The sequence below is a fragment of the Mycteria americana genome, chromosome 13, assembly GCF_035582795.1.
Source record: "Mycteria americana isolate JAX WOST 10 ecotype Jacksonville Zoo and Gardens chromosome 13, USCA_MyAme_1.0, whole genome shotgun sequence".
NCBI classification, from domain to species: domain Eukaryota; kingdom Metazoa; phylum Chordata; class Aves; order Ciconiiformes; family Ciconiidae; genus Mycteria; species Mycteria americana.
In genome coordinates, this window is record NC_134377.1 from 7,049,654 (window position 1) to 7,073,319 (window position 23,666).

Genomic DNA, 23,666 nt, shown 5'->3' on the forward strand with positions numbered 1-23,666 from the left:
GCATGGGACACTTTGTCTATGTGGCAAATTTGTAATACAATAGGGGAGGTGATGAGATGGTTGTGAATGGATGCTGCTCTCAGGGAGCTGCTGAGTGATAAAGTGCTGAAGCTCCATGCAGGAGAGATCAGGCCACTCGGCGGAGGACGACATGGAGAACGTATGTTCCCCCTCTTCTTCCAGTTTGTTGCACTGTCTGTCCACAGCTTTAGGAGGGTGTTTAGACGCTTGCTCTGAGGACACATTCTTTGTGTTGGACTGGCTATTGTATAGAGCAGAGACCCTGCCCAGATACCTTTTTCTTTCTGGCGCACTGAAAAAATACCACCAGTTCTTCTCGATTTACGTTTGACTCTTCATCGCTCCATGGATGACAGCTTTCTCCAACATTTGAGTGATGGTCACACAGGCCAAGGCTATCTGTGGGATTTCAGAAACAGCTCTGATTGAGGGTGGCCTGCAGGATCATATCTCACCTTTACTCTGGAAGGATTTGTTGTCTAAATGAGTTTCATTAGGCCTGTTCCTTCCCTCCTTCCTCGCAGCCCTGAGGCCGCCATGCCATTTTCAGGGAAAGCTTTTTGTCACCAAATGCATAGTGGGTGTTTGAAAGAAAACTGTGTACAAATCACTAAATGCTAGTACAGGGTGCCTCCTATGTGTGTGTCTCAGGCTAACCAGAAATCTGTATGTCCCTTCTGCTAACAAAAGCTTATTTTCCATGGAGCTGAGCAACTACAAAAGAGCAAGTTTTCAGCCCTGAAATGCCCTGGAGATTTATGTGCTTGTATTGAAGAACCCGGAAATCACTGACCCTCTAAATTCTTAATATATTTTACACAGAATGATTAAAGAATGAATAAAATATTTTAAATTTTCAACAATTTTTTTTTCACAAGAGTGGACATTTTTATGTACCGCATTTGTACACTCTGTTAAAACATTTTATACTTAGGTTAATAAGTAAAAATATTCCTTGGTGATACTTGAATATTAATTGTTTCTTGATTCTTTTAGAGAAACTTAAACAGTGGAAAGTAAAAAAAAAACAAACAAACAAAAAACCCCAAACAAACAAACAAACAAAAAACCCAAACACAAAAACAACAAAAAAAACCCCAATAGAAATGTTTTTGATTAATATGCAAAAGTTGCATTCTGTTGTATCATAAAAGGCAAATGCAAAAGTTCTCTTGCTTTCGGTAAATCCCCTTTGCAACTTATAAAGAAACTTGGTGAACTCTCAGAACACCCTCTTAACTCTCAGTGATTTCTGTCCCATCACACAACTTTTTAATACTATTGAATAACTGCAAAGAGATGTCATAAGAGAGTCTGGTAAGATTTTGGGTTGATGAGAATTATTAAAGGGGTTTATTTTGTTTTATTTTTAAAGCAACCACCATTTCTCTATTAAGAAATCGTAATAATGCAACAACAAAATCAAATTACAACTTGTGGCTGAAGGTTAGCTGTATTAATGCTGTCAGCATCTTTTCAATCACTGGTTTTATAGTCATTTTCTTTCAGGATTTTCCCAGGTGCTTTTACATTGTTTTGTTTACTCTAGAGTTGCTAGTGTATCTAGGGCTTTCTGTTTTGTTGTTGTTGTGGCGTTGGCGTTATTCAGCCAAAGTCTGTCATGTACAAATGTCTGTGAAGTTGGATGAGGTTTTTCTTTTCCTATATTCCCTTTAATTAAAAACTCTGAGAACATCAAGAGTCGTGTCTGCATCCTCCTGCTGATAAAAACAGGGACATTTCTGTGTTGGCTAAACCGCAGTGTATTGTTAAGCTACGTGTTATTGTAAATCTGCAACTTCCCACTACTGGGATTTCTGACTCACCAAATTCTCTGAGCTGCAGTGATGAAGACAATGCATCAAGGAGACGAGGACTGTTTTGGCTGTGAAATGTTTATTAAATCTCTCCGTTACATAATGGCACGGGAGGAAGGAAGACTGGAAATTGGTCCATGTGGTCAGAAGCTTCCAGGAATGGGCAGCAATTTTAATAGCTCCCATTGCTCACATTTTCTTTTCCTATGGAATATTTTATTTACCTGTTTTTATAGCCGCCTCTAAGAGCTTCATTGCTTGCCAACCTGCAAGTTTTATCCCTGAAAAGTAAAACCATGAGGTTTTAATGTGGGAGAACATCCTGTAAATGTAGAAGTGAAGTCCTCATCAGACCTTCTGGGAATGGCAGCACTGGTTGTGCAGTGTTTAACTAGCCGGCACACGTGGTTGGGGGCTTCTGCTACATCTCAGGCATGAGAAATACAGGGAGAAGGTGCCATTCCTGGGTACACTGTGAAACTGAAATTATTGAGGGGCTTGTGGGAGGACAAAATGGACATCACCTTATGGGAGGAAACATGAGGCTTAGTTCAGTTGTAACCATCAGCTCCTCTCATTTTGAACCACTCCCCCCACCCCCCCCCTTTCTGTTCTTACCTTGCAATCCATCTTCGGCACTTGGGAGGCTGGCCCTTTTGCTCTTTGAATTTTGCACTTCATGTGGCAGGCGCATCCCCATATTTTGAGTGTAGCAGCTTTTTGTTTGGTCCTGAGACTCTGCATCTAAGTGCACGCATATGTCAGCAAAACTGGTCTCTGCCTTGGGAACAGACTGCATGAGTAAACTGATACTTCATCCTGTGATCCATCTTCTCCCGTTGGTGCCTCCTAGAAATGCTGTTTCCTTTGGTTTTCTTTTTTTTTCAGCTCAGGCAAACCATTTCCTTCTCCCTCACAGCAGTACTGGAGAATCAGAGAGGATATGACCTTAGATCAGCCATTCTGTGGTAGCAGCGCAACACCGTTCCTCTGTTGCCATGCAAAACAATCACTCTTATCTGCTTAATTATCTGGGATGTCTCATAGCAGTGCACATGGCTATTTCAGGCATCTAGGTTGTTTTCCATGTAAAACAGATTGCCACATGCTGTACCTCCCAAGTGTCAACTGAGAAAACCTTTTACACACTCGAGTTCATTTAAACAGTTTGCCCATGCAGAACAGTATCCCAGCAATGAAAATAGGGTGGAAATGAAGAAGGCAATGGGTCATGTCTAAAGGGTGATGGCGGGAAAGATTAACATGTCAGTGGGGAGCTTTGAGAAGAATGGGGTTATGGCTGGACTGGGAGTTTCCAGCAGCAGTTGAGACTCTGACAACACGTATGTCACATCAGTTACAATTAAAAATTGATGGAGTGTAAAGTTGCCAGGGAGATTTAATAAAGGGAGGACGTAATGTGAATAAATAGCATAAAACACACTAACCTTAAGATTGCCTCAGTCCTTGTTCCCAGGCTTTTCATTTCCACTGATGCTTCTTCATTTTTTTTCCTCTTTCTGTAGGTTTTCTTTTCTCTCCTGGGGGGGGGATCATCAAACTCTGTGGTGGCTTCCTAAGGCAGAGCACAGACTCCCTTCTTCTTGGTGCCTGACTTGCATTTGCTGTTGACCCTCATCCTCGGTTTGCCTTTTTCCCAGGTCCTCACCACTGTGTGTTCTGCCCACTCAGGCTCTACTGACTGCTGTACACTAATTGTCTGTCTTAATTCAGTGCTAGGCTGCTACGAGGGCCAGAGACTTCCACTCAGAAACCCCTGTGGTGCTGAGCTGCTTTGTTCTATTGTTTTGTGCAGGATCCAGAGAGGCACTTGCTTGATTCATTAGTGAATTTGGGGCTGTAGCTTGCCACTGCAAATGCCAGAGAACAGGCCACAAGGGGACTGGAGGTGCTCGGGCAGTAAAGACAAACTGGGTTGTTTGTATTTTTTCTGTGCAGCATGCACTTTTGGTGGGGAACCACCAAACAAGCAAACAAGCCTGTGAGATATGGTCTTTGAGGGTTTTAGCAGGTCTGTCCTATTTGCGTAGGTCATGGAAACAACACAGTTTTTCAGTTTCAGTGGAGATGGGACAGGTCCTTTTATCACTCAAACCAAGCAACTGTTTGAAGGAAATGTTTAGAGGTGCAGTAAATTTCACTGTCAAATTAAGGCAGAAGCAGCCATTTCACAGTGCCTCCCCCTGCCCGAGCTGGCAAAGCGAGCGCTATGGGCTGGCTCACTCGGAGCAGCCTCCTTTTGGCACGCTGTCTGTAGACTGCGTTATTCTACTCAGTGTTCCTTCTTCCAGGTCATTGATCTCCAAATCAGGCCAGAAGACAGCATGACCCCATTTGTCACAGGCCCTCTCTATGCTGGAGCATCACACTCGCTAACTCTCATTGTCTTCAGTCTGCTTTGTAACCCGTCTGCTCCAGCTGCCCGTTCCCTGTGTTGCTCTTGCTGGCCTTAGAAGGTCAGTGGTCTGTAGGGTCCAGGACTGAAAGCTTGCTCAAAGTCTAAATGACATCCTTAGTTTCCTGTTGACTCTATTATTTCGTACTGTGACTTTATCAGACTGTTAGACCTGATCTTCCTGTCTCACTCAGTGTTGCTGAGAGCTTATTCAAGCTTTGCTGTTTTATTACCTTCCATCACTTCGCTTTGTTATTTAAAAAGCACCAGGGGGAGATTTTCTTTTTTTTTTTTTTTTTTTTTTTTTAAATTGCTGTTATTGCCAGTGACTTACGCGGGGTTGGCTCGGGTCAGCCAGAGCCTCTCCCTGGTGCTTGTTCTCCCTAGCTGTCCCCATTCGGTACAAGCTGTTCTCCAGCAGGTTGGGAGTGCGGGGGTCCTGCCAGCCCTGCAGCAGAGGTCCGAGATAAAGGGAGCAAGAGGTAGCAGCAGGTACACTCGCAGTCCTTGCTCAGCTCCGGTCGTTACCCAGCAAAGAAGAGTCTCTGTGAGCTCTCGGCTCCCGCACGTTGCTCTTGCTAGTCCTTTGCAGCCATATGATATTCACTCTTGAGACAGAGTAGGACTTTGTTTGGCTCGTACTTTTTAATGGCTATTTACTTGCTTTTGTTTTGTGTAGTGGTAGGAGTTCCCTGGTCACCACTGAGGCATAACCGGTAATACCTGTTAGCTTAAATAAACTGTAACTGGACCCTGCTGGAGTCTTCCTTTAACTTTTTTGGCAAATATTCAAAACCATCTTTTCCCTTCAGTCTTAAGCAGTCTCTCTCCGCTATAAATAATACACTCTCAGTGACTCCATTCTAAAAGCATATGGAAAACTGCTTCTGAGCTGGAGGATCGGCTGTGGCTGTGTCTTTCAGCAGGGCCATTTTGGCAGCTTAATGAGATGACTGTTTAGGCAGCTGGAGATCAAGCTTTCAGGAATACTGAGCATGGTTGCCCTCCATAGGAAACCAGACACTTCAGAAATGGTTTCCTCTTGATTCTGGGAAAGAATGCAGTTGTTGAAAGAAACCAAACTTCCATCACGGAAATTCGGGGAAGAACAGCCTCGATTCTGGCCAGCTTGTAGGGACCTTGGCCAGCCACACAGGCGGGGGCGGATCTGTTCCGCCAGAGTTATAAGCAAACCCTCTTGGCAAGCAGTCTGTTACTCGGGTTTGCTGAAGCACTGAAGCTAAGCACTGCTGCCCATTGGCCTCCTGGACCTTTGTGCAGTCCCAAAATGTGGGAGCTACTGGTTACTGACTATTCCTTACAAGGGGTCTTCAGGAATTTCTGCCAGAGTTACACCTACAGGAGCCGGTCTAATTCGACAGGAAAGCATGTGTGTGCTGGCAGCATCCCGCTGTGGGCTCACGTCCGTAACAAAGTGCGCAAAGATAAGGTTGGCCTGACTTGCTTGTCTGTCGCTTCTTGGGGTCTCTGCAGCGTGAGCAAGCAGGGAGAAACTTTTCTTTCTGCTGTTTGTCTTTTTTGGGGGGTGAGGAAGGGCGTGGGGGGACTTGTCTCTGTAGCTGTCAGCAGCATTGGGCTAGTCTGTCAGTGATTTGAAAGAGAGCGTGAGGATGATTGCATCTGAGATCTCCCAGAACATACTGCAGCTGCCAGTGTTCCAACATTTACCTCTGCCTGTCAGGGAACTCTGCTTTTGCATGGGGTTCTGCGAGAGGGAGGAGCTGTTGCTGCAGAAATAGCTCTAGCTACCGAGTGTCTTTTTGTTTGCTGATGGCGGTAAACTCAAAACACAGAGTCTAGTGCAGCTGCCTCCTTCCGCTCTTACTGTGTCTCAGTGTTCAAGAGCCAAGTGTTGCAAAGCCACCTCAGGAGGCACGGAAGTCTGCTTGCGTTGGCTGGTTCTGCCTGCTGATAGAGGTCCCTGTGCAGACAGGTCTTTTCTCTCTTTTGCCAGTCTAGCTGGAGCTGAGTGCCACTCCTCAGCCGTTCAGACGTGTTTGGCCTCTCCCAGGCCGTACTGGAATTGCTGGGTGATGTTTGAGTACTTGAGTCAGCTGCTCCCCAGCCTCACAACTGTCCACTCAAAAGAGATCAAGCAAAGCTGAAAATCGGAGATCAGGGCTTTACATCAGAACTTGTTTCTGCTTAATGAATTCTTGCAGTAGCAGGGCCAGATGTTCTTCCTGCCTCCGTGCTCAAGTTGAAATGAAAAGGAATAGGCAGGTTGAAGTAGGACAACTTTCCATGGGCCAATTTTCTCAATTTCTCCTCTGTCAGATCCTGAGGGAGGTTGGGTTTGTTTGAAGTTACTTGTGTCTGTATGGATCACTTTGTATTTCTCTTCCTTGATCTCACTGTTAGGGTCATTATGTCTTTTGAATTCAGTGGAACATAGTCCTTCTTGGAAGCTGTTAGCTTCATAGCCAAGAGCTATGAAGTTCTCCAGCCTGGCTTTTTATTTCAGTGTGGTAATTTCACACCCATCCAACCTCACCTGTCTCTAGAAAACTGCAGAGGGAGACAGTTTCTTCTATTTAAAATCGGAGTTATTTCAGAAATCCCTCCTCCCTTTCTCGGACTCCTAGCCCTGTGGGATGGGGCAAATTTGGCTGTCTGTTAAAATGTGCCCATTGTGCTACAACAATGAACACTGTCTTTGAAAGCTGAGGTTATTGGCTTTCAAACATTGATTTTGCTCACTGAGGTTTCCTTTGTTGAGCAACATTGCACGCATGTTGCTGGATTTTCCACGTGTGTGAGTCCTCATCAGCCCTGCTTAGAGAACCACACAATGTTTCAGTGTCCCATTACCTGAAACCTGGGAAACCTTGGAATGTGTCTTTTCTTACGGAAAGGAAATAACATGGTGAAAGTGGTAGTGCTCTGCTCACTTACAGAAGCCTTTCAGGCTAGCTGATTTCCTGAAGTCTGTTCCTCACTCACGGGTAACTTCCATGTTTTTCAGCTGGACCCGCAGGCGTTGCAGGACAAAGATTGGCAACGCACAGTCATCTCGATGAATGGAGTAAGTACAGAAAACAGAAGTTAGCACTGCTTCTGTACCTCTTGTGTGCTTTATTTCTTTGCTCTTCATTGCAGCATAAAAAAAAAGAAAAGATGATGTTTGAAATGTAACAGCTGTTCTCTTTTATTCAGGTTGAAGTGAAGCTGTCGGTGAAGTTTACCAGTCGGGAGTTTAGCCTGAAAAGGATGCCGTCCCGGAAACAGACGGGGGTTTTTGGGGTCAAGATCGCTATTGTCACCAAGTGAGCTGATGGGTCACATTTTCTCCCTATTGTTTTTTCAAAAGCCAACTGGCCAGGGGGTTGCACCTGCCTTTACCCCATGAGGAGTTTGTCAGTCCACTCTGCTCCACTTGGGCAGTAGTGTAGATGGCTGTGGCAGCAGAAAAGAGATGCTGTACATTCTCTGAGGTTCGCTTTTTGCAGGGGAAAGAACCAGCGTGCATGCAGGCTTTGAAACCTAGGGTGTTTACTTGCAGCATATTACTTTTCTGAGTTCTGGAAATATCCCTTGCCCTTTTACTCTGTAGTTAGCTGACTTGGTCACAAATTTCCAGAGCCACTGAATGGTGAAGTTTCCTTTCCGTAATCGGAAATGTTCAAGTTCTTTGGATCCTGTGGTATTATTTTAACCCCTGATCTTTTGTCACGAATCGTTTGCCAGAAGAAACCTGTTTGTTCTGTTATATAGTTTGGGAAGCGTGGTATTTCCTCCCTGTGGAATTGCACTGATTTGAAAGCAACAGTGTTGCTATGTAGCCAAGGTCTGTTTGGGAATCCTCCGAGTACCTGCGCAAGTGGCAGGCTCTAGGGGCACTAGGAGCCGGCCAGAAGCGCAAGTGCTCGGGGCAGCTGCAGAACAGCCAAAGCCAGGCTGAGGCACTCGGAAAACCCTCTCCAGTTTCACAGGGAGTTTTTCAGCTCAGTCTTGATTGCCTGCTCAGACTTTCTCCCACCCCGTTTTCCAGAAGAGTTTTGCACAGCAAAATGATGGTGTGATTTTAGCCAGCCTGGCTGGCTGGGGTAACAAGCATTGAGGGCATGGGCTGTACTGAACTCTCCTATCTGGCTTTCTTAAGGAGAGAGCGATCGAAGGTGCCTTACATAGTGCGCCAGTGCGTGGAGGAGATAGAGCGGCGTGGGATGGAGGAGGTGGGCATCTACCGTGTCTCTGGGGTTGCAACCGATATCCAAGCTTTGAAAGCTGCCTTTGATGTCAGTAAGTATTTGTGTCTGATGTTTTCCTTTGCACTGTGAGAGCCTGCGTGAGCTCCCTGTCAGGTGGCTATGCTATTTTTAATCTTATGTTCCCCAAGAAGCATTAAGAGGTAGAGATTCTCGCACAAGGAGAATCATTTTAACCCTGGCTGCATATTTTATTCATACTCTTCAGCTACAGATATAACCCAAGATGTACAATGGGATGGATCCTTATACCAAATAATGCATTTGCTATTCTTCCCAGCAGACATGAAATGGTGGGTTTGCCTGCCTTGCCAAATCTTTGTAAATGGCAGGCACCTTCCTCAGGGGAAGCGGCAGCAATTGGAAGTCGTAATTTCCTCACTGTTGTGAGGTCTCCAAATTAATAGAAGTCCTTGAAATTAAGAATGTTTTGTGAAAGGAAGCCAGCAAAAAAAATTTCTGAGGTTGATTAGGAAGGGTATTTAAAAACTAGAGTTAGGTGGTCAGGGCTCCCAAGTTCTCCTCTTAACTCTTAACACTGATGTGCGCAGATTGTAAAATTAGGTAATTTTGACCAACCTTTGTAAAGCTTTCTTCGATCTTGAGCAGAAAAGGGCTCCTTACTGGTGCTGCATTTAAAAGAATGGCATGTATGTCCCAAAAGGCATCCAAGATTAGGCAGATGAAACACCTCCAAATTGCTGAGGTACAAAACGTGAAATTCTGCCCTACTTCCAGCCTCCACATGATGGTCCAAGGGCCGCTCAACCCACACGCGAGCTCCCTTTTGATGCAAGCAGTCATGAGGCCTGTGCCAGGTGCACAAATTCACCCTCCCTGCGCTTTTTCTTCACTTATTTTGTGAAGTTTCTTCCTTCTTGTATTTTCTTCTCAATCCTCCTAAGCTACCAAAATCATTGATTTATGAATCTTCACTAGTGCAAGTAAGGGTGTTTCACATTTTGAAAAACAACTCTTCATTTATATTAAATGCTGTTTTACACTAAGCTTCATGAAACCAGCACTGGCTCTGCTGGTTGGCCTGTTTGTTTTAGGGAAAGGGGGTGGTTTTGTTGTTCTTAAGAACAACAGAACTGAAATGTCAGCCCTGAATTGCCTGTGTACTTTAGCTACACCCAGTGGGGAGTTAGACAGCCTCAAAGTCTCTTATTCTAAGCTGTTAGAGGCAGGGAATTGGAATAACAACTGTTGTCACTAACAAAAGTTGAAATGCATATAAATACAGTCAAGCAGTGCTTGTTCCAGATCAGGCCGAGGTTGCTGGCACAGCATAACTAACCCTGGGTAGTGTGAGGTTCCCTCTACTTGATTTAAAGCAATAAACGGGTTGCCGTCATTTGTGCAGCACATCTCAGTTGTCAGAAGGTAGCTCATTTAATCTGGAGAAATGTAAACAGGAAAACTCTCAGCTATTTGGGCAAAGACAAAGGATAAACAGAGCGAGCCAAAGCAAGAAGAAGAATGAATGCAAGGCCAGCAGCTTCTTTACCCTGCTTCCCCTCTTCCCTCTTTCAGATAACAAAGACGTGTCAGTGATGATGAGCGAGATGGATGTTAATGCTATTGCAGGCACCTTGAAACTGTACTTCCGGGAACTGCCTGAACCCCTCTTTACAGATGAGCTGTACCCCAACTTTGCTGAGGGCATCGGTAGGTAGTAGCAGAAACAACCCTTGATAACTGAAACCCTTCTGTAGGAGGCTGCTCCTAAAGCAATACAAAAACCATATTTATAATGTTGGCCAGAAGCCTGGAACAAGCTGTTAGGGAAGTGAAATGGAGCTCAGAAATGAGCGTTGGAGTGACATCTTCTTCCCGTGAGCCTGAATATGGGCAATTGCCATGCTTTTTGGTAAGCTGAAAATGTCCAGGTTTCTGAAGGATAGGCTAAGAATAGAATGACAGCCTCCTTGTTGAGGCTGTGCTTGCTGTTTGCCCCATTCAGTCTTCCAGGGAAGCCCTCTTTGGGGGGGGATATACCTTGTCTTATCTTGATGCAGGGGAAATACATCATAATGGATGAAAGTCTGAAAGCGCTTGAACTGCTTGAGAGAAAAGGGTTCTCTACATATCTATGAAATAAAGGAAAGAGATCCTGTGGGGTATTGGTGTGCAACTCTGACCTTCCAACCTATGATGTAATTACAGTCCATTCAGGACCATCCATATTTGTTGGTTTGGGAAATTATGCAGTCAGTCAAATTCTCATTCACTGCCTATGGTGATGTTTTGTTATTGTCTGTCTTGTAGCACTTTCAGATCCGGTTGCAAAGGAAAGCTGTATGTTGAATCTATTGTTATCGCTTCCAGAACCCAATCTTGTGACATTCCTTTTCCTTTTGGACCATTTAAAAAGGTAGTATGTGGATCCTTTAGACATGTATTTAATGTGTAAAGTGTCATTGTTTTGAAAAGAGGAGCCTTTTCCTTGAATTTGTGCCGAATCGCACAAATGAAGAAGCATTTGCTGATGTGCTGTGAATGCTCATCAGATAACTATTATCTCATACTCACTTAGCGAGGCGCTAAATCCTGAATTCCATTCCCACTTATGCTGAAAGGATTAGAACTAGAGGAAAGAGGTAACACAAGTCTCAGGGCTTATCTAGTGCAAATGCAAATTCCTGCTGCAATATCGCTGCAAAACTGCACCTGGATCTGGATACAAAGATCGGGAAAGGTTTTAGTATAAATAGTGAAGCTTTGGCCGTGTTTAAGGACTTGTGAGCCCTGCCTCAAAAGGTGTGTCTGCAATCTAACATGATATATTTTTAAAAATTCCAGCACTTCTGCTAACTGGAGTTGTCAGTTCCTTGCTTAGACTAATCTTTCTGATCTTGTCTACATCTTTGTAATATGGTTGTAACTGTGAACAAGTATTTCCGTGCGTTTGATATTCATGCAATAAGCTTGCTTCATACATGCCCGATGTGTTAATTTACAAATGTATTTTGTACATACCAGAGACTGTCACTGGAGAGATGAAAGATAATCTTGTGACTGAGGTTCTGGATTAAAATCCAGGAAATCTGGGTTTTACTTGTGTTTCTGCTGCAGACTTTTCTGCCCTTGGGTAAATTTTTTAACCTGTGTGTCTCAGTTTCTCTTTTATGAAACTGGGATGAAAAACATTCCTTTATTCCTGTCCCACTTCCGCCCGTCCAGACAGTAGGCAGCCGTCCCTTCCCCAAGTTTAAGCCGTGTCTGTAGAGTGCTTGGAGACTGTGGTTGTGTCAGATCAAGGTATTGCTTATATATGAAGTTCATTTAGGCACATATGGAGAGAGTGGTTGATTGAGTGTATCTAAAACTTGTTACAAAAGGAATAAATATGGTTTCTTACTTAAGGACACTTCCAAACTCTGATATTTATAAAGATCTGCCTTCTTCATTGTTTCTTCTCCCAGGGTTGCTGAGAGGGAAAGCGTTAACAAGATGTCCCTGCATAACCTTGCAACTGTCTTTGGACCAACGCTGCTCAGACCTTCAGAGAAGGACAGTAAAATCCCTGCTAACCCAACCCAGCCTATCACAATGACTGACAGCTGGTCACTAGAAGTCATGTCCCAGGTAAAATCCTAAAGGTGCCATTGAATCTTGTGAAGACAGTATGTGGGAAACTGCAGTCCCCTAGCAAGGCCTGGTTCAGCCATCCTTCTGTGGTTTTCATGACAGGTTTTTTGAGAAACATAAACAACTTCCACCCTTACACACACATTTTGGACTGTTTGTAGAACTGTGTTTCTTCAGGCTGTTCAGTTTGCGTCTGTACTAATACAGCTTTTCCTGAAAAAATGTCAGGATGCACACAGTCCGGTATGTTTCGCGTTTGTGCATAGTAAGATTTTTTTGAGAGCTGTCTCGCAGCGCCATATTGCTAGCCTGGGATAAAAGGACCACCAGCGTCCTTCCATGATGCTCCTCAACACTTAAACCACCTTCACTGATGCACAACAAAATTCTTTGCTAAATTCAGATTTCCTTGGCCATGCAGAGAATTCGAAACTTCCTTTTGAAGGCAATGCAGAGAATTCGAACATAGAGGCTGTGTTAGCTGGTCAGGCTGTTTTGTACTTTCTTGATTGAGTAATAGCAAATTATAGATCTGATTTTTGCAGTGCAGTGGAACACCAACACCATTGCTATGTGCTGGAACCTGAAAAGAGTGTCTCTGAAGCACTGCAAGTTTTAATATTCCTGCTATTATACACTGTATTAAAACAAATACATAACTGCAGGATGTTCCTGTGGAGAGAGCTGTAGGCATGTCTGCCAGCTGTCAAATAGCCAGGATGAGAGTGAGTTAACAGAGCTTGATTACCTCTTTCTTTCTCTTTCCAGGTTCAAGTTCTTCTGTACTTCCTGCAGCTAGAGACTATCCCGACCCCAGACAGCAAGAGGCAAAGCATTCTCTTTTCCACAGAGGTGTAGGTGCCTGTGATGCCAACAGGACACAAAGAACTGCTCTTGGCATAAATCTGCCACGCCTGAGAAAAAGACAGCTGGTGTTTCTTCAGACATTACTGGCCTGTTCCTGTCCTGGGGAATTCTGGCCCTCAGTGCTTCTGCTGTTTGTGAACCAGAGACAAGCTGAAGAGAAGGGAGAAAAATCTCTACTTTTGATTGGTGGGACCAGAACCGAACTGGCGATGGAGCTGTGCAGAGTCTCCACTAGAAGGAGCAATAGACACTTGAACAAATGCACCACAGAGTGTGGCTATTATTCTTGTTGGGAATGTGACAGAAGGTATTTCCTCATTTTATGGATTTAATTTATCATAAAGAAACTTCAAGATTTCTACTGGACCACTTGATAGGATACCCCTTTTTGGGTGAGGGGGAGTTAAAGGATATATCACAACTGTGTCTTTAATAACTGCTGTTTTTAAAGTACTGTTCTAGGCCACAAAAATAGCATTGCTTTGTAAGAGGAGAGGGGAAGGGAAGGGTCTGGGGTCTAAAATTCCCTCCTCAGAAATTCAAGTCTTGATTTGAACAGGGTTGTAAAGAAATGAAATAGTTTTGCGTACAACTAGAACTGGTGGTTTGTTTGGGGTTCAGGGGTTTTTTTGTCTCACCCACCCCCTCCCTTGCAAATGTTTATACAAGTCTAGGGAAGGAGCTGCCCTGCTCTTGCCTATGTTGCACTTCTGATGGGTTTTTTTGGGTTAAGGGAGCCAGACCCAATGATGTTACTCTATAAATAAATACAGCAAATTAAAGAGAGGCAGGGAGGATTAGAGTCAGTGATTCTGTTTGTGATTCTGCTGTTTGTTTGCATATAAAAGCAGGGGCAATATCCAGACAGGACTGCTAAATTCCTTAGACCCCACCAAGCTTAATGAAAATTAATTGGGAAGACTGTTAATTCCCAACACTCCAAAGAAAAGATGTTATCACTGCAAAAATAATAGAAGCATTTGTGGACAAAAAAAATAAATCAATGGCTATCAGTTTGGCTGGCTGCTTACTCCAGACTTTTATCAGAACATCTTTTTTTTGATACTTGAATTTTTGGAGGCTTTGTACATTGCTTCTACAAGAGTCTTTTTCTGATAGATACAAATACTTTGACAAAGTGTGTCAGAATGTACTTTATGGATAATCTAGCAGGTAGCATGCATTGTGTATTCTCCAGAGATTCTAACCCTGTTTTAAACGAGAGCAGTGAAGAAATTTCTATGGAGCTACATACAGCAGTACAAAAGGTCTAGCCAAATACCACCTTTGTGTTTCCCTGCCTAAATCAGTTAAAGCCCCAGGGGTTACATAGGCATCAAGGGCAGCAGTCTTTGTCTAGGGAATTGAAAGCATAACCTAATTGCTGGTAGCCAAAGCAAAGTATTCTGGCTATGAAGCAGTTGTGCCAAACATCTTGAGGTGGGTGGGAGTGATTCCATTTTCATAAACTACTCCAGCCCCCGTCGCTTCCTACCCAGTTATGCAGCATCCATTTAGTGGCATCCGTCCATCATCATCCTGGCGAGAAGAAAAGTACAGCTTGAAGACAAGGGAAGGAATCAGCATGAGAAGGGGAGGGAGGGACAGATTTTGCAGGATTGCTAGTGTTAGGTTGTCAACATCATCTGAGGGGAAATATGACAGAGAAAGCAACCCCTGTTATGCTGAATTTCACATTTTCTGATGGGTGATCTGCAACCTCTCAAAAAAAAAAAAAAAAAAAAAAAAACAAAACCAAAACAAACAAACAAAAGACAAAAGTTGTTCACACAAATGGAAAGAAAAAATTAAAGGGAAATGATTTTGTAGTCACTGTAATTCTGACTGCTGCATAATATTAGAAATTATTGTACTGTGAAGTTGCAAATTCAAAAAGGAACAAATATAAATTTCAATTTTGTGAGTATATCAATATTTTGCATGCTTTGTAAGGATTCTTATAGGAATTTAATATTGCTTAGTATCCCTCCCTCCTTAGGTCTGGGAGCAAACCTCTTTGTAATGTAATGTACAACTAGAAATTCCTTCTCTCTTGTGTGTATTTCCACTACATTCCAACTTCTGAACCCATAAAACAGAAGAAGTGTTTATAGTAGGAGGTGCTTTTTGGGGGGAGGGAGGGAATGAAGGCAAGGAAACTTGAAGGCTTGAGATTTTGATTTTATTGTTGGTGGTTTTTTATTTTATTTTTTGCCTTTTTGAAGGTAAAAATTAGTCACAATCCTGAAAAACATTGACTTAAGAAAAGTCATGGAGACCAGTAAACCACACTCTATGGTTTTGTTTTGATGTATTTGTTCTCATTTTTACATAGCGGTTCTATCGCAATCCTTTTACTGCAAGCCGCACACCTACCCATTCCAAGCTGTTTGATATATCTGAGGCAGTAGCACTGCTGATGACTTCATTTAAAAGGAAAAAAACCCAACCAAACTACACCAGGTAGTTGGGTTATAGCCTCTTCCTTTTGGTGTTTGGAATCTGTGGCTGGTCTTTGCAGTGTTGAAACTGGAAAGCAATACCATAATGACTGTGCCAATTTACTTTTGCCCAACTTTTTTATTTTTATTTATATAGGAAGTTAATTTTAATATTAAATTACTGATCTATAGTACGTAACCATGAGAAAATTGCTTTTGCTTTGGTTACTGTTACAGGTCGTTGCTTTTAGTCTCTCATTACAATGCTCAGTTCTAATGTAACATTATCTAACATGCAGGCATGTGGATCAGGGAAAAAAAGTTAATTTAACTTAACCCGTTAATTATTTCTGTTAAGTATGAATATGTTTTCCCCAAAGCTGGTAATTTTGGGCTGGAAAAGATAGCACATCTTATTGCTGATGATGAAATCATGGACTGATTTGAAAGACGAGAATTGATTTCTTTAATTTCCTTTAATTTTGCAATTTAGTTTTTTCAAATAGTCTTATGTTTTCAGAAATTAAGTGTTTCCAAAAAGCTTTTATGTTCTTTTCCCAGGGATGTTGGTTGGGTTTGGTTGGTGTTGTTTTTTTTTTTTTTTACTTTGTTATTTTTTTAATAAGCCTTATCATACTTAAAAAGAGACTTGTAAAACTTGGCTTTAGAGAAGCCCTTCTGATTTCTACTCTTACATATTCCCTTGCGAGTTGTGTCACAAAACCTAACTCTTCCATTTTCTATATCAAAAAGGTACAATATAAACAACATAAGAGCAAACTAACAAAAAATTACCCTCTACATGTGCACTGGGAGATTATGCTCTTTCAGTTTCTAGTGTATTGGAGAGACCTTTCTAAAAACGTAGCTTTCAGTAACAGGGATCTGAAATGTTAAAACTTTCAACTAAAGAAATTCAGGTGATAAGCATAGTCTGTGTATCTCCAGTTTAAGGAGAAGAATAAGCATCAGTTTCCTGGCATTTAGAAACTATTTAAAAATTATCATTCTTTTTCTAACAGTGAATAGGTTTTTAAGTAAAATTTTAAAAAGTTAAGTAAAGCAGACGATGGGAAAAGTTTTCAAAGATGGACAAGAAAGAACAGTTACTAGATCAGTTTCAGCTTTGTGTTCGTGTGTGCTTTGTATGGGAGGGGAGTGTCTGAAACCAAATTGAAACACACCCATTAAAATGCTGCTGGTGTTCTTTATTCTTGCACAATTTTAACAAGTTGAGGTAGTAGCTAAGCTATTTCAGGCTGTATTTTAATGCTGCTATTTTTCAGTGTATCAGCTAGGGGCAAAATACAGCAGTGTGGTGACTATATTTGCTGATGCCCACTGCCTGCCCCGATTCTGACCTTCAGTTGCTAATACAAGGCAATCAGCATGCACCGTATGACGCAAAACTGCAACTTTTTTGTTGGCCACAAGGTGGTGGAACCACAGAGTATGTTTATGAGAGATGCAGTATTTTTACAGTTTATTCATTTTACCTGTTTAAAAATCTGTTTTATGGTTGTTTGTTAGTTTTCTATGGATTTATTTAAACAAATGTACTGTTCTTTAAAGCATACATGGATCTCCAAATTTGTTTGTCACCTTTGTAACACTGGAAGGCATCATGACGTGTTCATTTATCTTAATGTGCCATTCTTTCAAGTATGTATAAAATGTAAATTGACCAACATGGCTTTTAAAAGTGTTTAAAATCTGATGGAAAAAAACCGACCCTCTCTGATTCCTCACCGGTTAATCCTTTTGTTTCAGTGCTTGGTCATCTGCTGGGATAACATTATCAGATGTGGCATCCTTGTTATGGAAATTTTAGTAAGAAATAAGAAGTGTTTTAAGAAAGCCCCCTACCCTTTCTCTTTTTACTTTAATTCAAGAAGATGGGGACTTGTAATAACAGAAGACCAATACATTCACGCTAGATTTAAGGGATTTGCTTCTGTTCCTTGAAGAAGAAAACTCTGAAAGCCAATTCCTAAGTAGATACAATCAAATCAATCAAATTCTTGGTGTAGTTAGTAAGTCACTTGTTTATTCCCTCTTAAATTTGTAGTCCAGGTGTGTTTTTCTTTGTAAACTTTTGCTAACATTGCCATAGTACTGTTATCAGAAAAATAAGTCTGATACCATTCACTTCCTTTAACAAAGGGTATGTGCAACTGAGATACTGGAGCCTTAGATTAGTATTAGCAATTCTCCATTCTGAACTATCATGAAATCCATGTTCCTCTGTATCCTATGACATTTCTCATTGAAGGGAATTGAATACATGGATTGCCCTTAAAACCAAGAGAAGCTCTAAAGGAGACATTTACAGTTCATGATTATTCCTTAACAAGGTTTTAGGGAAGTAACACAAATGGAAAAGAGAAGCATAAACAGGAGTCACTTGGATCACATGGTCTGGAACTATGAAGAAGTCCTCATTTCACGTTACAGAAGAAGGCTTATGCCTTAGATAACATGAGCAAAGACTGTCTTGCCAGTAAATAAACATTAATATAGGAACGCCAGGAATTTAGCTACTGTCGCCTCCCAGTTCTGATGTGCTGCAACCCCTCTTTCTTGCTACTTGAAAATTCACAGTTCAGTGCTAAGGAAGCAAAGCTTATCACTTGCTCTCTACCCTTTTTTTTCCCCCTGTGGCAATAGACAGGGAGGAGCAATAGAATCCTTGTATTACTGTAGGTGAAACACCACCACAAAGAAGGAGAAAGCTAATAGAACCAGAAAGTTAGACTACTGTTTAAGCTAAAAGTCTGTTTCTGGGCTGCAACGTGCTATAATGATGAAGTGTTTGAAACAGTAGGACCAAAGCAAACCCGAGTGTACGTGCTATCTTGATTCTCCCCCTCCCATGACCATATCACTAGATTTAGGCCTTCCAGGTCAAGCAAATACATAAATGCTATTGCCAAGAATTAAAAAATTATTAAATGACCTAGTTTGCTTCCACTGTTGATTCTCTTTGTGTTACCATCTCATAGTGGAATTGCGGGAGACCATTGTAAAAACATGCAGGTGAACCACGTGAAGATTTCCCACGTCATTTATCTCCTACTGTCATGTTTCACCTTTCAGTAAGAAAGACCCCTCCTTTTTCAACAGAAACCACTTCACATCATTCTGTACTGTACAAACTACCACACGGGGAGGTTCAGTTTGTAGCACAGCTATCCCTGGAGGTAACTAAAATCTTTCCAGTCTTCTGGTGTAGAATGGACCAGGTACTGCTAAAGTTCTGGGCTTGTGTAGGCCCGTTTTGCGAGTTAAGTAAGACTCTGTTATTTACACCTGTTCAAGCATATTTGGGAATTAATATGATTACAGTCCCCAAGCCTAGCAGAAGTGTTTGCTCTACTGCTTTGTCTTAACTGCAGTCATGTTTAAATCCTCTTGTCCAAAGTGGTTCATCAGAATGGAGAAAACATTTTTATTTTCCACTAGAGCTTTTGTTTGTGTAACTGTTGCAGTCTTTTTTCCCCCATGGTAAGATGTTCTGAGAGCCCAAGACATTCTACACGTGAACCATTTCTCTAATCTGCAGAATGATTTATATGACAAGGCCATTTTATATCCCTGTGGATGTACAAAAGGGCAGGCCTGTGTACAAAACAGCTTCCTGCCTGGAAGGAGAATATAGCGGCTTTCTGCAGATGACCCAAAACAAGGATCACAACGGATAGAGCCCACCAGCACGCGGATGGCCTGGGCCCTTAGATGCTTGCATCTGCCCTGGTGCAGTTTGAGCAAGGCCCAGAAGGCAGTTACGGGAAGAGACTCATCCAGTTCCTTCTAACTGTGCCTGATGGAATGATCAAATGCCAATCTACATAGAGTAGCTCCAATTTCCTCCATTTTAGTCCTATTTTGGGAGAAATTGGGACTACACTAACTCTAGGGATTACGCAAATAGTCAGCTGAAAACTGATCCAGATCTAAAAACTATTTCATATATAGTAGGTGGTAATGTAAAAGCTGCCATAGGAAAAGGACATTTCTTCACAACAGCCTTTTCTAATCCCTTTACTGCTTCTCACAGCCTAAAAGAAATCTTGTTTTGGGCTTCACAGTTCCGTATGAAACTTGCAGAATCCTGGATGAAACTTAGCTACGTAGGGACAGATGTTTCAAGAGTTGGGACATCAGTGCTAGAAGTGATTACCAAGGCAGCAAAAAGAGGGTAAGGAATTGTTGTGTTGCGTGACTGAGAAGCACCAGAAAGAAACAGCGAATTTAAATATGATCTCACAGCAGGACACTGAAATGCTGTCCTTTCTGTGTCTGTCCAGCAAAAAAAAATAAAACTAAGCCTTCTCTTGCCTATGTAAGTTGTGTAGTTTGTTCTTATCTCTAGTATTACACGTGTTTATAATCCGTGAAGAATTCCAAGGAAAGGAGTTAAGACTATTTATTTAAATATAAATACAATTAAATTATATAATTAGTGCTAAATTATCAGGTGTAGAAGACAAACAACTTGTTATTGTTTGGATAATTTTGAATTTCATCAGAGTTCATACTGTTGGCATTGTTTTACCACTACCATGTTAGGGAGTCAGTTTTTGACATTTTATACTGCTGTTGCTAGTGCTTCAGTATCTCATAGTGCTCTGGTTTTGGAAAAGAAAACCTAATCCTAATAGTTTAATACTGAAAGGTGTTGAAACTGTACTGCTAAACATCTCTCAGTTTAGGCCCAAAGAGAGGGGAAAAAGGAAGGGGGGAAAAAAGGGTGGGAAAATTGTCATTCTAGATTTTTTTTTTTAAATTTTCTGAGAAAAGTGGTATGAAAAGGGGATCCAAAAACTGTATTTGGGAAAAAAAAAAAAAGTCTTAAGGCATTTGTAGCCTTTCTTTGTACACAATGTTAAATAAAATCTCCTGTATCTATGTTTGTCAGGTTCTTTTGGTCTTATTTAACTAAAATCTGGGCCTACATTAAACTGAATGTGTGAATTGCATTCAGTTGAGTTTGCTAGAGGTATGGAATTTAACACTGGTGTTTCAAAATAAAAGCTATTTCATGTTTTACAAAGTAAAAGCTATATCCCTTAAAATCTGGAGGTTAGTACAGGGTTATTGCTGAATTAAACTAAAACAACTATAATGTGTGGAAATAGTTTACGTGTAAGGTAAAGAAGTAGTTGAGCAAAACAGTCCATTTTCAGACCTGTATTAATCTTTTTGTAGGAGTACTGCTTCAAAATGCAGCCAGTCTCAAACCCTGTAAGCTTTACATCTGTGTGCAGAGCACTTCAGCTGTAGTTACGTATTTGCTAAGAAATCAGCTCTGCCCTCCTCTAGTTCTTCAAACACTGCATGAAATTAGTGGGTTTTGTAGGAATCAGTGTGGAAACTGAATCAGTTATTTAAATCAAGTTCTCTTGGTGCTTTATTTAAATCAAATATTTAAACTATTAATGTAAAGTACATTTATGGTTTAATATAATCAAAATTTAATATATAAACCTCTCTATAATAAAAGGATACCTGCGTGAAAGCTCTCTAGCTGATTTTCATTCAGTGTGGATCACAAAGATGACATGTCTCAACGGCAGTATGCAAAGCAGAGAAAAACGTAGCTGACTGTACAGTGCTTAAAACTACACTGAAATGAGATGCAGGTCAAGAAAAAAGTGTACCGTGCTAACCCGTGAATTGGGAAAAGAAAGGGAAACTCAGTGACTATTATTAATGCTTCCTACCAGTGGTGTATCTGTATAATATAAAATACATTCAAAATAGTTTTCAGATAGCTTCAGTGTGGAATTGTTCTGCAAAATGGTTCTCACTCAATGAGAAAGCATACCTTTGTAGTGCAACCACACTGAACGGGATTAGGATGCCCCTAAGGGAGCATGGAAGGTGCCACGTACTACGCCAGGCACTGGCTCCTACCAGGAGCTCTGCTCGCACAGCCACGCTCCTACTGCGTCAGCCTCTTCAGTGACTACCAGGCTGGCGCTTCTCAGCTGCTTCTCCTAGCTGCTTTGCCCCACTTGAAGACCCTGGGCGAGCAACACTGCCACTGGCTTGAGGTGAATCGCGGAGTGCAACAAATTCAGCCAGTACACACTTACGGTACACTACTTCCCTGTAATGAGAAAGAACGAACAAAACTTAAGGCTGGAGCAGGATGAGAAAGAACACACCAGTGCATAATAACCATGGATGTTCCATGCAAATTGCTACACAGTCCCCTCCTGAGCAGGTGTCTTTTCATTTACCAGGCCGCCCTCGCCCTGCTTCCTGAGGCTTGGCCAGGCTGCCTTGAGGCAGCTGCTGCCCAGAAGCCCTGCAGGATACAGTCTGAGTCAGGATCAGCTGTACCTGCCCGACTCCCGAGAGACATTTGTCTGCTCTTTGTTAGAAGCCTCCAGTTATGGAGATTCTGTAATCCTCTTTGGCAATCTCATCCAGACCACAATCACAATGAGAAAGTTTTCCTAGTAGACAGTTGAACCACTCTTGCACATATTACAGGATATAATGCTGCAATATTATGCAGGTTTTTCAGTGACCTTTTAAGTTCCTGAACTAGGATACCAGCTACATGCACTGTCAGCTAGCAGCTTGTTCATTAATTCACTGAGCTGAATGAACCACATTCTGTTTCCTGCTAGAAAACAGAAAGCAGAGCCCCTTTGTGGGCTACCATGAGAAATACGTTGTACAAAACAAATGCAGACTTTTTTCATATCCCTAATACAGAAGTAATGCTGCTGATTGTCATTGAAATGCCATTTTTTTTTACTGATAAATAACTTAAAAATCAATCCAAAGGTAGAAACACAGAACAACATTTTGTTGAACATATCGTGGATCAGAAAACCTAGTGGAATGACATCGGTCGTATTGTTAGAAAACAAACATCAGAAACATTACTTAAGTATAAAGGAGCCTTTCAATGTCAAACAAGCACACCATGTCTGTGCAACAGCGTTCCAGGGGAACCCCCGCCAGCTAAGAACAGGCAGACCAACAGAGAAATGGATTGGGAAGGACATCTAAATAAAATGACTGACTTCGTAAGACACATAAACAGTAAATTTTTTCCACAATGTAAATCAAACTATGTTGCAACATCTGGAAACATACATCCTCTCAGCCTTAAAAGGAACTCTGATGAAATCTAGATGCCATTTATTTCGATTTAAAATATTAAAAATTAAATGTCACCCAAGATAATGAGGGGACGGCAAATCATACCTGCCCTCACCAATCTGCAGCCCTATGAATTCTAGGAAGGAATGTACCTCAAGGGAGAGGCTGCAATGCGATCTCATACAGAAGCATTTCTTTTGACAAAACAGCTGAATTGCTGTTGGGAGAGAGGCTTTAACCCGTGGTCTGAGCTAAACAGAAACCCTGACGGGGAAACTTTCACAGGGACATGTCAAATCAGCACATTTTCTTAGTTACTGTGTTCATAGCACTTTCCAGCCAACGCCTGTAAATACAGACTTTGCTATACCTCCCACTAATGCACCAACACTGTAATTTGGGTTTATTAAGTGCAGTTGCTTTTTATTCATGACAACAGTCATACGTCCTGCATAACAACGATGAGCTACAAAACTGAGCTTAGTGCGGTCTTTCAAAAGCAGCTAAAAGTCTGAAAGCTTGTGCTCACACGCAGTTCCTGTATCCTAAGAAGACAAAGCTATCCTCTGCAACATTTAAACTGTCTTTATTTACTTCTCGCTCAAACGAAAAGCTCTAATTAATCTAATATCGTACTGTAAGGCACAGGTTTAGGAGACCCACAGCCCTTCCACTCCCACCTCGGCTGGGTTGCGCTACCTGCCTTGTGCATGCTCAACGCTCAAGCCGCAGCTGCCCCTTCGTGCGAGCTCTGGAGAAAGCCGTTGGGCAGTTACGGCTGTAACGGCGACGGGAGGCCGCCGCCGCACGTTCACCCTCAAGCTTTGCTGCACACTCGCGGGTTCCCTCCTCAAGGTTTCTCTGAAGCTTAAGATCTACGGGTATATTCCAGAAAAAAAAAACATTACATGTTTTTTCACCAGAGCGAGACCCCGGCCCTGGGCCGGGGCCGCCGCCATCGCCCCGCCCCACAGGCCCGCCTCAGCCGAGGGGCAGCGCGGCCCCCTCAGCGCCGGGCCGCCGCCGCAGCCAGGGCGGGCAGAGTCCTCGCGCCGCCTCGCCGGCGGTTTCCCGGGCACCACCCCCGCAGGCAGCGCCGGGGCGCCGGGGCAGCCCCAAGCGGCTGCCGTGCCGTGCCGCGCCGTCCCCTCCCCGCGGG

The 23,666-nt window shown here is 42.3% G+C and overlaps 1 protein-coding gene and 1 long non-coding RNA gene across 2 annotated transcripts in view; one reads left to right on the top strand and one right to left on the bottom strand.

Moving 5' to 3' along the window:
- BCR (BCR activator of RhoGEF and GTPase) overlaps window positions 1-14,688 on the top strand; it is a 100,821-nt gene extending 86,133 nt beyond the window's left edge. The window contains exons 18-24 of the mRNA XM_075516110.1: window positions 7,241-7,300; window positions 7,432-7,541; window positions 8,378-8,517; window positions 10,020-10,154; window positions 10,755-10,860; window positions 11,912-12,074; window positions 12,846-14,688. Coding sequence (XP_075372225.1) covers window positions 7,241-7,300; window positions 7,432-7,541; window positions 8,378-8,517; window positions 10,020-10,154; window positions 10,755-10,860; window positions 11,912-12,074; window positions 12,846-12,935 — 804 coding nt within the window. The 3' untranslated portion in view covers window positions 12,936-14,688. The remainder of the gene's footprint in view (window positions 1-7,240; window positions 7,301-7,431; window positions 7,542-8,377; window positions 8,518-10,019; window positions 10,155-10,754; window positions 10,861-11,911; window positions 12,075-12,845) is intronic.
- On the bottom strand, window positions 1,425-23,654 carry LOC142416501 (uncharacterized). Its single transcript, XR_012777730.1, has 4 exons — window positions 23,207-23,654; window positions 21,213-21,497; window positions 3,287-3,379; window positions 1,425-2,762 (listed from the first exon to the last, which is right to left on the bottom strand). It is a non-coding gene; the product is annotated as an uncharacterized LOC142416501 (long non-coding RNA).
- Window positions 23,655-23,666: the final 12 nt, after the last annotated feature.